General features: G+C 37.2%; 1 protein-coding gene across 2 annotated transcripts in view; it reads left to right on the forward strand.

Annotated features, from left to right (window-relative positions):
• The window catches only part of CCSER1 (coiled-coil serine rich protein 1), a 728,765-nt gene that overhangs the window by 186,745 nt on the left and 526,203 nt on the right, over positions 1–15,817 (forward strand). For both annotated transcript variants that reach the window (XM_072861769.1, XM_072861770.1), the window contains exon 5: positions 4,234–4,354. In XM_072861769.1, the coding sequence (XP_072717870.1) occupies positions 4,234–4,354 (121 nt within the window). The remainder of the gene's footprint in view (positions 1–4,233; positions 4,355–15,817) is intronic.

The following is a 15,817-nucleotide window of genomic DNA, read 5'->3' on the forward strand; positions in this document are numbered from 1 at the left end:
ATTGTTTTTGAAAGAAACAGCAAAGGAAAAAAAAAGCTAACATTTTTCTTCTCCAGATGTAGAGATCTGTTCTCATAGTGAATGATGTTCTAGGACGGTTTAAACCAACTAGGGTAAATGCAAGCCAGCACTCCTAGTGATAAATAGACGGGCTACTTTTAAAACACTTGGCAATGGAAGAAAACACTGTATGCATCATTAAAGTATAAATTGAAGAATCTGGGGAGAAATTATGCAACTTCAAAAGCAGTACAGATCTTTTATAATAATATTATATGAAGTTAGACTGTTTGTTTTCTCTTTCTGTAGAGTTGTCCTTTATATGACTTGTAGTTGGTATGTAGTGTCTTTTATTTCACGAAGAAAAATAAGTTTCTTTAATGATAATACATAGTAAAGATGTTCCTCCAAGTGTATTATTTCACTACAGTTATTAACTGGTTCATGTAATGGTTGAATTGTGAATAAAGGAGATGCAACGGTACTAAAAAATACCATCTCACATGCAAATTACTTATTTTTTCAGAAGGTATTCAGTGTGTAACACATTCTGAGATACTAAATATTAGTCTCTTAAACTTAAATAAATTGCTACCAGTAGTATAAAATTAGCTGATTGTTTCCCTTGATACCTTGCACAGTTTTTTCCACACTTCTGGAGGTATGCAACAGCAAGTGTGATAATGAACCTCTACCTACAACATGTATTTAATGTTTGTGTGCCATTGTAAAAATGTAGCAGATAGAGGGAAACATTTTCTTCATTGGTTTCTTTATTGGAGCAGCGGATATTATGTACCATGACTTCAGTAAGGCTTTCAACACTGCCTTCTATAAGATCCTCCCAGACAAGCTGTTGATGTATGGGCTGGATGAGCAGAGAGTGAGGTGGATAGAAAATGGCTGAGTGGCTGGGCCCAGAGGGTGGTTGCACACTCATGTCAAGAATAACGTAATTTACGTTGATGGCTTTTTCCAAACACCAACTCAGAGGATTGAAAATTCTGCTTTTCTCTATTTTCCTTACCAATTCATGTAGTAAGGCTAAATTTGTGAAGTTCTTGCTGGCTGTTAAAGTGCAAGTTGGACATGTGTGAGAGGATTTATGGTTAAAAGGGGTAATCCCTTAGTGTAATTGTTTGATGTTCTGAGGTTTGTAATATTTTGAGGATATAAGAGATTTGGATTCATGAAGAGTACGATATGTGGACATCACTAATGGGCTTTTTTGGTGGTAATGTAAGCCACTTGTAGATAAAAAATGAAGGTGTAGAAAAGAAGCTACACTTCAGACAAGCTTGGAGTGTAAAATTAAAACAGTCTCCTTAAGTAAAACAGTGCCCATCCCCATCGATGTTAGAGTTGAGAGTCCACATTCAAGCACATTCTCATTATTTTACTGCAAGTTATGAACAGATAATAAGAGAATACACTCCAGTAGGTGAAAATTACTTGCTGCTGTGCTGTCGCTATTTCATGACATTTTAGTTAATTATACTGTCCCATAATGACTTATGACTGTGTGCACAGAGACTTGAGATAAAAAAGAGGAATTGTAGTGGTTTTCAAAAGCCAGACCAAAGAGTATCGCTGTCTAGAATGGGGGAGGATGATAAATTCTGTGAGCTCAGATCACTGGGTGACCACTGGGTTTGTCTTCAGCTGTAAATTAGGGGATTATACAACTCCTATATAGCATTAATTATTAAACAAAAGCAATTTCACAGTTTTATTCATTCGTGAAATTTCTGTAAAGGGTAGGAGACTAGCAGTGTTGTCTTTGTTAGTGATTTCCTATTTTACCTTTCTTTGTAACTGCCCTGATGGACAGTGGCTGATCTAGGAAAAATCCTACCCTGTGATGCTTCCATAGTCACCAGACCTTTTACAAGTTCTAAAGTAATAACTAGATATTCAAGTGGTACCACAGGTCTTTTAAAGAAAACTATGTATTTGCTTCATCCTTTACTCTCCCTTTTTTATCAGCGTTTCAGGTTAAAATTCAGGTACTGAATATCAGTATCGCCCTTTGACAAACCTATCTTCTTTTTACAATTCTTTGACTGTAAATCAAGAGTCAAATAGACATAAATGTTCTTATTTGCACATATTCAGTCACTGGCTGTAATGAGAAGATACTGTTTTGTACATTACTTGGTGCACACCAAATAGCGCTTTGCTAGTAGATGGTCTGCTGGTTGCACATAACATAGTAGGATAAAAATCACCTGAAATTCTTTTTTTTTTTTTTTACGTAGTCTCTCTAGGTCAATGTATTTTGCATTAGTTCCCTCCTTAATTTGTTATGCATGAAGCTATAATGTATATCCTACTTGCATACCTGTAGGCAATATAGCAAGTTCTCTTTGGGTATGACCATGTTTTGGAGATGGGTGTCTATGATCGTGACAAACGAGTAGTGCTGGTTCCAAAGAAAAATGAAGGTAAGGTTTCAGTACTGGTCATCTTATGTATCTTAGTCACTTAGCACAACATGCACATTAATATTTAAAAATACAAGCATACGCAATGCTGGAGAACATAATATGCATTAAACATAATTATAAGTACTCCACAAAAATATTTTCTTCCTGCCAGAATCTGCCTGTGCTCCGGCCATTTGTGCTGCTTGCTGAATGGCTCAGAATTGCTCTGAAAACAAGACAACCTTTGCACTTTTCTGCCCTTTGTAGAAATATCCAACCCTGTTCTGACCTGTTCCTTAAAATCTACTCTCTAGCTGCCTTAAAGCATCAGTTATCGCTCCAGGGTGTTCGTCGGGCATGCGGTGTATCTTGTTGATGTGCGCTGAGTTCATGCCACATGTAATTTGAGTGCTCAGGGTGAAACACCACAGTTAGTTGCTCTTGACCCAGTCAAGGCAATATGTATGAAGTTTTACTCCTGTTTTGCTCCTCTTGTAAGAGGAGCATAGGCTATGCAAAAGGTACGTTGTCTATGGGCTATAAGGAAGCACATGATTGTGGAGAATGGAAGGTAGGAAAGTCTTCAGAAACAAGTTTTCCATTGATAAATAAATGCCACAGTTCAATGTTCCCAGCTGTCACAATCTTGCATAAATGTATGTAGTTGTAAAATAGGTTCTTTTCTGGTTTTGAATTGCTGAGAATTTGTCATGGTTATCCTTGTTTTACAGGCTATGTTATTGGCTGTGTATGTGCATGTGTACACTCTATAAAATAGTTCTGTATGTTATCAATATAAAATACCATATGACTTTCTGCTTAAAAGATAGGTCACCACATTTCTTCTTGTTTATATATGATATATAATAGTACCATAAATGTATAATATAAGAAGCTGCTGTGCTTTATTCAGTACAACCAACTCTTAATCCCAGCTTTTATTTGGCTCCTAAAGGTACACCTTGGCTGTAAAGGAAATCCATACCTTCAAAATCAGTAGGAGTGGTGACTGCTAAGTGCTAAATTACTAGTGACATTTGCAATTTAGAATTTAGAATATGTATAACTTTTAACAAATATAACTATATTTGTCATCTGTTTGGAGGTCAGGAACTTTTGAGTATTCATTTATTAGTGCTAATTGAGCCAGATGCTCATCTGAAATACATGATCATTTTTCTAGCTCTAAATATCATCTAAGTCATATAATCCAGCACAATAATACATAGATAATTTGTATTAATGGAAAGCATGAATCAGTATCTCAGATATCACTCCTAGACCATTTGGATTTGGCCTTTTTGGATTAAAGTGAGATGTAATGGTTGAACACAAAATCACTAATCAAATTTTTCTCAAATCTATTTTCTTACAAAGTTTGAAATTTTTGAAGGTGGGAGGTTTGTCTGAAAACCATCCATAATTTCCACTCTCATTTTCAGTTTGTGATGAAAAAGGAAAAAGAAGTGCATCATATTCTGATGTCATTTATGGAAATATGAGTCCTTTTAGGACTCAGACATGCCAGTGAGCTAGAGCAGACTGACATCAGAACTTGTGCTAGGTAAAACTTAGTGAATGATGATGGGAATATCAGTCAATGGCAAAAAAAAGTGCCAAGCAAGCACTTTAGGACATGTGAAAAACAATGTGAAGTTTTCATTGCAGGTGACCAGAGTAAAGTCTGATTAATAATTTGCATTTTTGTTTATGACAGTATGACTTGATTATATTTTTTAAAATTTAAACATTTAAAATACAAACTGAGTTCACTCTTTAACACTGAGATCTTTTTTTATCTTTGCAGTTTGCCGGGAAGACTCATACCAGTCGATAGTCTCACGTGCTGCTGTGGTACTTACCCCTGTAGAGCCAACAGTGGATACAAGGAAAAAAGAACAGACAGTAATGCCTGATGTGTCTAAACAGTGAGTTATTGAAATAACATGATCTTTTACAAGTGCAATTTAAACACCAGGCCAGATTCGTTCTTGTAGATATGCATATACACCTTTCTGTTTCATCAGTGGTTACTTAGGTGTTTCCAAAAGCAGAAATTGGCCTGAGGCTAGGCTGCTTCTTTTGTTCATTAGCCCACCTTTTTTTCCAAGGCTTTTGGTAATGAGGTATATAGAGGGAATGGGCATTTATACTCTGAGAAACTGACTTTTTAACAGGCTTAATAAGGAGATTCTTTTTGTTTAAATAGTCCTTTCATTCTTGCACAGTTTCTCTAGTCAATAGTTGATTTTTTAGAAAGAACATAATTCCTAAATGCTCTGCTCATCTGAGATATTTCAGTATTTTTCAGTGACTATTTTACTGCTGTGATATGAGATATGATGGCATCTTCAAAAGTGTGGTAGTGGTCTTCCAAGGAAAGTCTATTTATTTAAATAGACAGTACTTTGATATCTTGCATTAGATGAGAATGATAACCACAGCATGCGCAGTAACATTTGTCTTGCAATACCAGGCAGGATGGTAGTTTCTTAACAATTGAGTCCTTGGAGAATGAAAAGAACTTTTCATGAAAAGAAAGAAAACATAACGGTAATGCTTTATCACAACACAAACTTGGGGTCTGTGCATTTTAAAGTGTGGAAGGTAATTAAAAACATGACAATGGATAATAGGACATCATTATTGGTCCTTACCATTTACGTTCAGTTTTCCGTTTCTCTGGGTATATACAAACCTAGCTTTGAACTTGTCTATAAAGTCCTAGCTTGCATGCGTATTACTGTAAGAAAATGAAAACATCCTCCCTCCCAAAACAAACAAAAAAACCTCCAACCCAAAACAAAAACCAAAAAACCAAAACACCACTAGTGGATTAGATTAGATTAGTTGGGATGTGATCTTGGTACAGATCTATGGTTTAAGTCTGTATCTGCCTGTGGTGTCTTTTTCAATCTGGTGATAAACCCATTTAATCTAGTCTACCTGTACTTAAAATTTAACACAGTGTGTGTTGCCTATTGTCTAGGTATTATTACAATGACTTGATGTTTGAAATACTGTTAGCATCTCATTGTTTTAGTGTTTCAGTCATATGGCTCTCTGAATACTAAGGGATTGGAAAGGCAATGGGCTGCGAAATACTGTGCTGAAACCCAAAATAATTTTTGTGGTTAGTTCAAACAGCATAGTACATTCTTGCTTTCTCTCCACTAAAAGGCAAGCGTGCACTATTGCTTGATTGGCTTTTTCCTCTACTATCAGAAGTTTCAGCATTTCATAATCCCTTATGAATTCAAAGTAAGGAAACTCCTGTATCTGTTTAGCATGTGCTGAAAGCTAAATGATGCCACCTCCTAGATTTTTTTTTCCTTCACCTTATTCTTATTGGCAAGTATATTATTCTGCTTTCTGGTGTGCTTGTTTTTTTTTTAAAAAATTTTTCTTTGCAACCTGATTAGTGATATCTTCTAAGCACATAGACTTAAATCATGCTTGTCTTATGCACTCAGAGGTCTCAGAAACATACTCTAACCTCTGCTGCTCTTCCAGTTTTCACATCTAAAAATAGGACTCATGGCTCTGGAATTCTTTCAAAAAGAAACAAGCTTGTGCTTAAACATATTAAATATATTTGAACTCCTTCACAAGAAACAGCATCATTGTATTAGTGTCTTTAAACCAACATTTCTTACAAGTATATTGGAAATGAAACAGAAACATCTTGCTGGAAAACTTTTGCATGTTCTTAGAACAGGAATTCAGTAAATATTGTAGAAACCTTCAAAGTAATTGTAGGGGGATGAAAGCATATGGTTTCAAGAAAATCTCAAGCATTGTGAAACATCAGCCTACCTTTTGCTTCTCTCATTTCACCCTGTGCTTTCTACATGTAGATTATTTTCCCCATATCCAGTTTTAATGGAAACAAAACAGATCCCAATTCCTGTGTCTAAATATCCCAGTGTCATCTGTCTCCAATGTAAACATCAAGCAAGAGGAAGCCCTGGGCACATGTTGAATTCCATTGACTTGAGTGCAGAGTCCATATATGGGCTGATCTGCACAGGTGAATTGTAATTATTAGTATTTGTAATTACCTCTATGGAAAATAACATCAGCGCTTTGATTTTTATGCATATCTTTGTGTACCTGAATGGTTTTGACTTGTATGTCCCGAAAATGTGCATATCACAGAGGGCTAAGCGGTGGCCAGCCACTGAGGTCTTGTAAAGAGAAGCTGCTGCCTTCAGGACCTTGGACAGAGTACTCTTGGAATAACTAATGCTTTCTAAAACTACATGAGGAAGCAATGTGTAATCCAAACCAGATAAAATACATATTAATGATAATAAGATGTTAAACAGTTACAAATAACTAAAAATAACTATATTGTAAACCACAGTAGAATTACATCCAAGACCTTCAGGACACAAGAACCTGTGAAGCCTGGGCGGGGGAAAAAAAAAAGCTTTTAATGTGAATTGTATAGTATTTGACTAATGATGTTATTTTGTCTTTGAAAGAAACTGTTTAGTGGCTTTAAATAATGTACTGTATTTGCTTAATGTAATTTTATTGTAAGCAGCAAAGAATCGTGCCAGAAGTGGTAGCAGCAAAGCTTAACGATTCTTTGAAGTGTCAGTGATTAGATGTTACAGGATTGGAGGAATAAAAGGCCAATTTTTTTCCCCCTGTGTTTTTTCTTGGAAGCTGAAAACATTTCATCAGGAAGCTATTCCTTAGTGATATCTAGGTAATTTCTAACTCTTGTGTGCTTGTGCACTGGGCAAAATCCGTACCTCAGTCATTCAGCAGGAATGCACTTGGCTGAGTAACATGATAGCCACAAAATAAGCAGAGGGGGCTCTGGCCAAGCAAACATCATATCTTTAGCAGCCTAGGAGTGATGTCCCCATCATAAGAAGCATGAAGGAACCTGTTTGGTGAAGCTATAGCACCTGCAGGAGGAAAATGAAGTCCTTGCTAGGTGCTTTAGCCATTATTCTGTGTGGCCTTGAAGGCTGGTTGAGTACAAAAGGGGTTCACTGCTTTTCTGTAAATATGGATTTTGGAACGGGGGAATTTCTCTGTTTTTTTTTATAGGAGAACAATGCACAAGACTTCTTGTTTTCTGCCCTCAGCAAAGCATGCTTTCAGTGCTCAACTTGCAAGAGCAAGAGCACCCCTTTGTGGCTTTTGTCCTTCCACTCCACAACAGACTGTGATGCAGAGATATATAGTCTGAATGTCAGTGTGAGGTCAGGATGAAAAACAAGAAATGTGAGCTCAACCTTACTTCATCCTCTGGGCCCTCCACTTTGTCTAGGATGTTGCATTAACTTGCTTATATTTTGTAGAAATACAAGACTTTAAAACCTCATGCTGTCTTAACAGTTAAAGTTATCAAGGCCTCTTTGTGTTGCTGTAGTGATAAATCAGTCAGTTGCTCTCAAAGGTGCCCAGATGCTAAAACAATTTGAACATTTTGAAGAGTATATTCTGTTTGCATAGTCCTAATTTTAGTCCTTCCTATCTGAATTCAAATATAAATAAATCAGCTGCCAGGACAGAGCAATGACATGAGGAATCCTTCTTTCCATTTCAAGTTCTTACAAGGGAGCATGGGAAAGGAGGCATGGCCCAGGGAACTGGATGTTATGCTTTAAAACAACTTAGCTTCAGCTTCTCTGGCCAAACTATCAGCTGAAAGCTCACACTATAAGAGGCAGCATGGAAAAAGAAGTTTCTCAGACACACGTGTCTCTGAGCAGACAATGTTCTGCTCCTGTGTGCTGTTCATATTGAAACACAGAAAACCATTCATGTGCTACTAGTGCTTGAAAAAAGCCTAGTGAAATTCAGGTGCATCATTTTTAATTTATGGGATTTAAAGTTAAGCAGGTGCTTATGTACTTCATTTGATTGGTATCTTTGGATATGACTGCCCTGCAGTTCAGAAGCAAAGGCAACATGTAGCCCTCTGAGCTGGCCAATTTAAAGCTGGTTTGTGCATTTGTACTTCAGCTGCTGTCACATTTCTGATTTTGATTTTTTTTTTTTTTGAAAGATGATATTTGCTGTTAAATTGTTTTTAGAGCTACAGATCTTGTATGTCATGGAGAAGACACAGTAATTTGCCACTGTTTTCCATGTCAGAAATATTTTCCTGAGCTTTAGGGGAGATTTCCAGATGAAGATCCTAGGTAAATGATAGGACAAGAGGTAATGGCTTTAGACTAAAAGAGGGTAGATTCAGACTAGATAAAAGGAAGAAATTTTTTATGATGAGGGTGGTGAAACATTGGAACAGGTTGCCCAGAGAGGTGGTAGATGCCCCATCCCTGGAAACATTCAAGGTCAGGTTAGACGGAGCTCTGAGCAACCTGATCGAGTTGAAGATGTCCCTGCTCATTGCAGGGGGGTTGAACTAGATGACCTGTAAAGGTCCCTTCCAACCCAAACCAGTATATGATTCTATTCTATGATTCTAAATGCTACAGCTCCTTTGACAGTTCTTCAGACTCTTAAGAATCAAGTAAGATTTTTCTTCTGGTGAATGCATGAATGGGCCTATATAGTGAGTCTTTTCAGTATTCTGTGTGTGCCAAAGCTGTTTAACTTGTACCTTGCAACTGTACTTACCTGAGCAAGATTCTTCTGCATGAGTTCAACTTCAAATACATGAGAGGCTCCTTGGAGTCACAGTGACTAGCTGGGTGCTTACTGATGGGAAACAGGGTGGTAAGTGAGAGAATTATAGCTTTAATGTCATTCTGTGCTGCACTGTTTAGTACAGATACTCGGGCATCTAGGAAGGTTTTGGTGCATATATATCTTATATTTGCTAGCTGCAGTAAGTATATTCCAAAATTTAGGAGCTTTTTTTCTCTCTGAGAGCTTCAAGTTGTAAAAATGTAATTGTTACATCTGAAGACACTGGTAATACTCTTTGACTCTTGCAACTTTCCATAATTCCTTTCAAAAGGAGTTCAAACCAAGCTGATTATATATTACTCTTCCCTTATTCCAGTTGCAGATTTTATTTTCCTTTTTTTCTCTCTCCCTCTATTTTTTTTTTGTATTTTGATAACTCTCAGGGAAGACACTTTTCCCTCAGAGCGACAGCGTTGTTATTTTACCTCTGCAATTTTTGGTGCTCCTTAGTGGTGACATGAAGTGTGGTCTCTAATGCAGCCAGGTTGTCAGGCGGTGGTACCCACTGCAAGATTCGTGTCTGCTTTGGCAGTCCATTTAATAAGGCATGTTTCTGTAATGTGAAAAATTAACATTTCTCAGACTCGTTTGGACAACCTGATAAAAGATGATTGAACTGTTTCAGTTTCCTGGATAATTGGGATGATGCACTATGAAAGCATGTGTCACTCTTTGGCTAATATGGAGAGAGTATAGGGATGCTCAGTGTTGCTCTGGAATGACACTGTTTTGAAAGCTGTGGTTCCAGCTCAGCTGAAAAACAAAAGACACATCAGCTGAATTACAGTTTACTTTCCGCCATAACATTTTAGTGATAGGTAAGAGGTAGAGGAGGTAGAATTTATATGCATTTCTTTAAAGTAGGTACTTTGAAATTGAGTAAATATAAGCAATGTGCTTATGCTGTCAGTGGTCAAATGCACCATTAAAATCGCTTCCTGGACTAGTAGGAATCAAATACATTTCCGCAAGGGCTGAATACGTTCCCAGAATTGCTTGGCACATATGGGTACTGGAGGTCCTCCTCAGGGAACCAGCAGGCCTGAGCCTCCTGAGGGCGCAGGCCAGAACGGTGGGGCGTACACGCATGGGTCCAGGTCCCACCCGTCCCCTCCGTGGGCTGCTTCCTCTGCTTTGTTGCATCACTTCCGCTCCCAGCATCCCTGAGGAGCACAGCCGTCCCTCCTCCCTGCCACTCCCCTGCAGCCCCCCTACTTTATGGTCCTTTGCTGGTGGGCGTGTGGCTCTTTCTCTGTGTAGATTTAAGGATGGCTAAAACACATTAATGTGTCTCACACGATAGGATATTTTGGTGTGCTGTTGTCTTCTCACACCTGTGGAAACTAGTCATGAGTGCTGCCTGTCTCTCAATAGACAGGACAGATGCAGGTATTACTGGTGAGGAGCATAACCTGCCTTTTGTGTGACAGGCCACCTGCAAAGGCTGGAAATCACAGTAGATGTGTTTGGGAAGATAATTTCCAAAGCACAGTAGGATGTTTCATTTACTTTGGACTCTAGGGAACAGGTGAGTTTGGCATGTTAGATATGCCTATACTTAACTAGGTTATGTAGAAGTCTTCTGAAGAAACATGGGATGAACTAAATATATCTTAGTAATAGATGTCAGTTTCCTTTGATAAAGTTATGCTTAATGAAACAAAGGTGTTTTTAGCTTTGAAAAAGCAAACATTTCTTTGAAAAATATTTTCTGCTTGATTTTTGAATCTTTAATCTTTGTACTGGCAAGAAGAGCATATTAAAAATATGTAACTCTGGCTATCGCTATGCAAAGAATGAATAAATACCCAAAACATAATCAGGGTAACAAACAACAAATTAACTCTTCATTTGAAAGGCACTACTAAGCTGTTACATTAGATTAAAAACTCATTTTTTTATTATTCTGATTCCCTGTCCCTCTGCAACAAAACAGAGAAAAAACAAACTGTAGCCCGTGGCCATAACAATTCCATGGTCGTCTTGTTCATCCTGTGTTGATTTTTGCACACAATGGGAAAATGAGTTATTTTGCTGTACTCATGTCTTCTCTGAAATGGGAAACATTTCAGAAAATAGGGAAAATATAATATTTACACTTCTTTTATTGTCTGCTATTCCCTAATCCTAACTAGCTGAAAGTCCTACCTGACATTGCCTCTTGTCTAGGCTGCTCAAATTGTTAACCTCTTTCTGCTTGCTTTGAGGAAAAACAAACCAATAAACCAGACTCTGATGTTTCTATTTTTTGCTCTGTGTCTGGCCACTGCAAAAATGAGAATGACTTTGTACAAACAATTATAAAATAAATAACAGTTGTGCAAAGGAAATATAATTGCACTGCAGAGCAAATATGGAAGAAACTTTGTATCTGGTTATAGAATGAGAGCATAATCAGTTCTCATGTTCCTTCTCAGTCACAGCAACCAGCAATTGATAGGAAAGATTCACAGGAAAACAATCTATATACGTATTTTAAATATCTTAGGCAATTGTTTGCAACCAAAGGATTAAGAAGTTCTATACCACTGAATTTGATCTTTAGTTGCAAATGTTGATTAAGCTGTTTTTTGAGAGCCACTAATTGTAATTACAGCACTTAAATGTTTTCAGTATTTTGTAGTTCATGCCCTGTCTTTTGCTGTGTGGTGGTGAATAATGCAGGAGGCAGAGGAATGATGGCAATTGTCCTATGGAGGAAAGGTGTTATGTAGATTTTATCTATGGCCCTGCCAAGAAAGCTCCGATCCATTGCAAATATGGTCATTGTTTGGAAAGCTTCCTCTTCGCTCTGAGAAGAGACTTGGTTTCTAATGGACAATCGACCATAAGTGTTTCAATCATTGCCCTTAAAGTATTACTGATGTGACTGAACTTAATGGCATTTCATGAAAAGATATAGGGATGGAATGTTAAGCAAGGCGCTTAATGAGGTCACTTTGACTCAAAGCATGGAGGATCAAGGACACTATGGCATTTCCAAGTTGAGATAATTGTAATTTCAAAATAAGACTAGTGCATTGTATCATTGTGTAGCTAATCTTTATTAATAAAAGAAAATCCAGGAAATAAAAATGTGTAGGGATAATACAGCTTTGCTGAAAAGTGATGTGTCTGGGCTCCAAATGGTGAAAATTTGTATAGAACTTTTGGAGTCAAAATAGTTATTGTAATTTACATTGGCAAGGGGTATGACCAAAGCTGACTTAAAGCATTGGACTGTAGAAACTAAGGACAATGCAATTATAGTCATCTGGAATACCAATTTCCACTGCTTCAGCAGCAAGCAATGGACAAAACTGCATCAATGACTACAATTTCTTAACTAGACCTGAAGTCATTATAAGAAAAACATTGTCACCAAATCACAGTTACATTTAGAAAATGGCTCTGGTTTAGCCTGAAGCAAGAATAAAAGATCGCTTTGTTCCATTCACATCCCTAAACTTATATACTTTTATGATACCAGCATGTTATTCTGGTTTTGGCCATCACTCTAATAAGAAATCTTTCTCCTTCAGAGTAAGAGTATCCATTTATGTATCAGACCTGAGACAATTTTTTAATTCCTAAATTAGATTAAAATCTGCACATTCCCATGTATCCTTCTTTTCCTTGTTCTCTGTGAATCATCATGTTCTCCACTGAACACTTCTGCAACAGTGGAAGCTTTAGTCATCTGATTTGCTCATCCTTCATGCCCAGAAATTCCCCCCCCAAAATACATCAAGATAAGTAATTTTGCAGTATTTTATTAGAGATCTTATTTGGAAAGATGCCAGTTGTCACCCAGATAGATATATAAAGGCAGGTGCTTAAGAAACACTTGGCTCAAGAGCAGAATTTTTTTCCTGTGAGTACTGTAGTGTCTAGAAGTTTCTGCTTTGTTTACATTACTGAGAGGTATGAGTCAGACCACCAATGTCAACTGAATCCCAAAGTGGCAGCCTAACACCCAGCAACTAAGAACTCTTCTAAGCTAATGGCCTTGAGTAATCATTGCAAAGTATTCTTGGCATATACGCTGTAATGAGAGCAATGAACCATAAGACACAGTTATGACTAGATAGGATGTTTGTTTGAATTTGAATTTTGTGCTGAGATTTTTATTGTGTGATTGAAATGGGAATGATTACATATATATCAAGATTCCTTAACCTCTGGAGCAAGTCTAAAAGGAGATGTAGTTGAAGTAAATAAAAACTTACCTGGTTCCTTGAAAAGGATAGTTACTGTAGGCAATGCAGGCAGAGATGGTTGAGAGGTTCTAGGAAGCTGAGCTACCGGAACAGGCTTAGGCAATTGAACATCAATTATTTTATCTGGAGATCCACATCTGAAGAGTTGCTGTTCTAAATTGTAGCATTAGTCACTTACAGGGTTCATTATTCTAATAAAATTATGGTGTTTTCCATTATCCTACGTAGCAGCTGCCTAAGCCCTGTAGAGCACACCCATCATCTCTGTGATGACTGTACAAAGCCACTCAGACATAATGTCTTTCTGAGCCAGGGTTACAGTTGGGCATGTGGAAAATGACTCACTCGTTTATTTGGGATTTAAAAAAAAAAAAAAAAGTTCCCTGTGGAAAACAGACTTCATTTTCATCCAGCCTAATTTCATGTCCAGCATAGACCCTGAGAACAAGCATCGTTACTCCCTCAGCTGCATGTATTAAAGGAGATCTAAAGATTTTATTCAGCAGGTACTTATTCAAGGGGTTGAAAGAACTTGATTTTGGGGCAGTGCAATGAAACCTCAAAACAAATGCTGTGGTCTTACTGTCTGGTCTTTTTCCTCATTTTCAAAAAAGCCATTTATATGATAGTCTAAGTGTAAAGTTACTTCATATGCACTTATGTTGTATAGTGGTTGTTAAATTTGTATTTCAATAAATTCTTGTAGCATACTGCAGCAATTGGGAAGGCCATGTTAAATCCCATGGTTAACCTTGATGCCCAGTTTTGCCTAATGAGAGTTTACAGTCACTGTGAGACTTCACCGAAGGAACATGCTTTTAGAGTACAGAACTGAGAGCTTTGGGAGAAAGCCCATTTAATTCAAATGGGGAGAAACAGAGAAGTGCCAGCTGTGCCCATTTATTCCTTTTTCTTCTACGTTAGTATGTCCAAAATCTTGAAAGGATACAGAAGTTATATTGCTGTAAAATTGGGGCAAAAATATTTGTTAAACGTAACTTCTTTGACTCAAGCTTGCACAAAATTAAGTGGAAGTGCTTAGTCTTAGGTAACCACTCCAGAAACAGAATTATACTTTCTGGTATGTAAAAGCATTGGCTGTGCTAAAACGTAAGTTCTATTTGAGCCACAGCCAGTGGTTGTATTTTATCATCTCACAAGGAAATTAAAGCAGGTTTGGGTCTGTACTTTTGTGCAGCAGACACAGTCTGAGGTAGCGTTCGCTAAATGCTAAAGAGGTGGGGGGTGATGGGGGGGCGGGGGAGGGGGAGAGAAGGGACCAGCAGATAATTTGTTTTGTAATTTAGAAGTCTGTGGTGATTGTATTAAAGTACAACCTCAGTTCTTACAAATTAGATTTCAAAGCATAATTGCAGCTCAAATATAAAAATTAATCAACTATGTTATTACTTGTGAACAATTAAAGCATCATAAAATGGAAAACAAATATGAAGGAAATATGCTTGTACATGTAATGCTAGGATTGCAAAGTACTTAATTTGGTTAGACAAATGCATTGTAGATTAAAACTAGAAAAAACAGGTCAAGTATGTAGCAGAGATGTATTTGTTTCACTTTCATAGTAATTTAATAATATCTCTGAAGCATAACAAAGAACAGCATTTCTTGGTAATTTCTGTCACTGGAAGGTGGGGGAAAGGAGGGATGTCAGGGAAAAACTGGGTAGATTTGCATTTATGATTGCATGGTATGGCTATTGGACTACACTGTGCTGTTTTATAGCTCATTGTATGCATAAAACATTATCAGGTATTCTTTTGACTCTGATCAGTGAAAAACAATAGTGTTGTGATGGTGCCGTTATTGGTTTTATTCAGGGGTTTTCGAAATCGTGTATTTTGCAGAACATTCCTAAAACTCATCGTCCTATTCTGCGGCTGTATTGGAGTTAACTTTTTTAGAAAATATACTACTGTGAGTCATATTATTGTGACTTAAATAGGAATACTGCTGGAGCAAACGAAGTTCAGTCAGCATACTGCTTAAAAATATAGAAAGTGCTTCATGGTGCTTCAAGTTGAGATATTACCTGCATCCTAAAGGGAATGAATTATATGAAAAAAAAATACATACCTGCATGCTGCGTTTCACATATCATCAGTGGGGTTTCACTTTTTATTTTGCAAAACTAAATGGGGAAAGATGCTCCAGAAGCATGCATAATCTAAATATTAGTATTTCTAAGAGCAAGATTTGCTCTGTTTTGCAGAGTAAAAAAAAGATATATTAGAGAAAAGACAGAAATAGTTTTAAGAACAATCTCCTTATCCCCACCTCCAGCTCCTTTTTTTTTGTTCTTTTTTATATTTTCCTGGAGGTAACAAAGATATGGAGGCAATATTCCTCTTACTCCTGTATGTGCATTTTCAATGTACTTATGAATAGCCCTGGGAGCGGGGCTTTTAGTAACCAATCAAAACCTATGTTTACACTGAGTATTGAATACGTTGTGATTTACTGATAGCGGAGATGGAGGGCTATAGCTAAAAAGGT

The sequence above is a fragment of the Ciconia boyciana genome, chromosome 5 (assembly GCF_034638445.1).
Source record: "Ciconia boyciana chromosome 5, ASM3463844v1, whole genome shotgun sequence".
Taxonomy (NCBI): Eukaryota; Metazoa; Chordata; class Aves; order Ciconiiformes; family Ciconiidae; genus Ciconia; species Ciconia boyciana.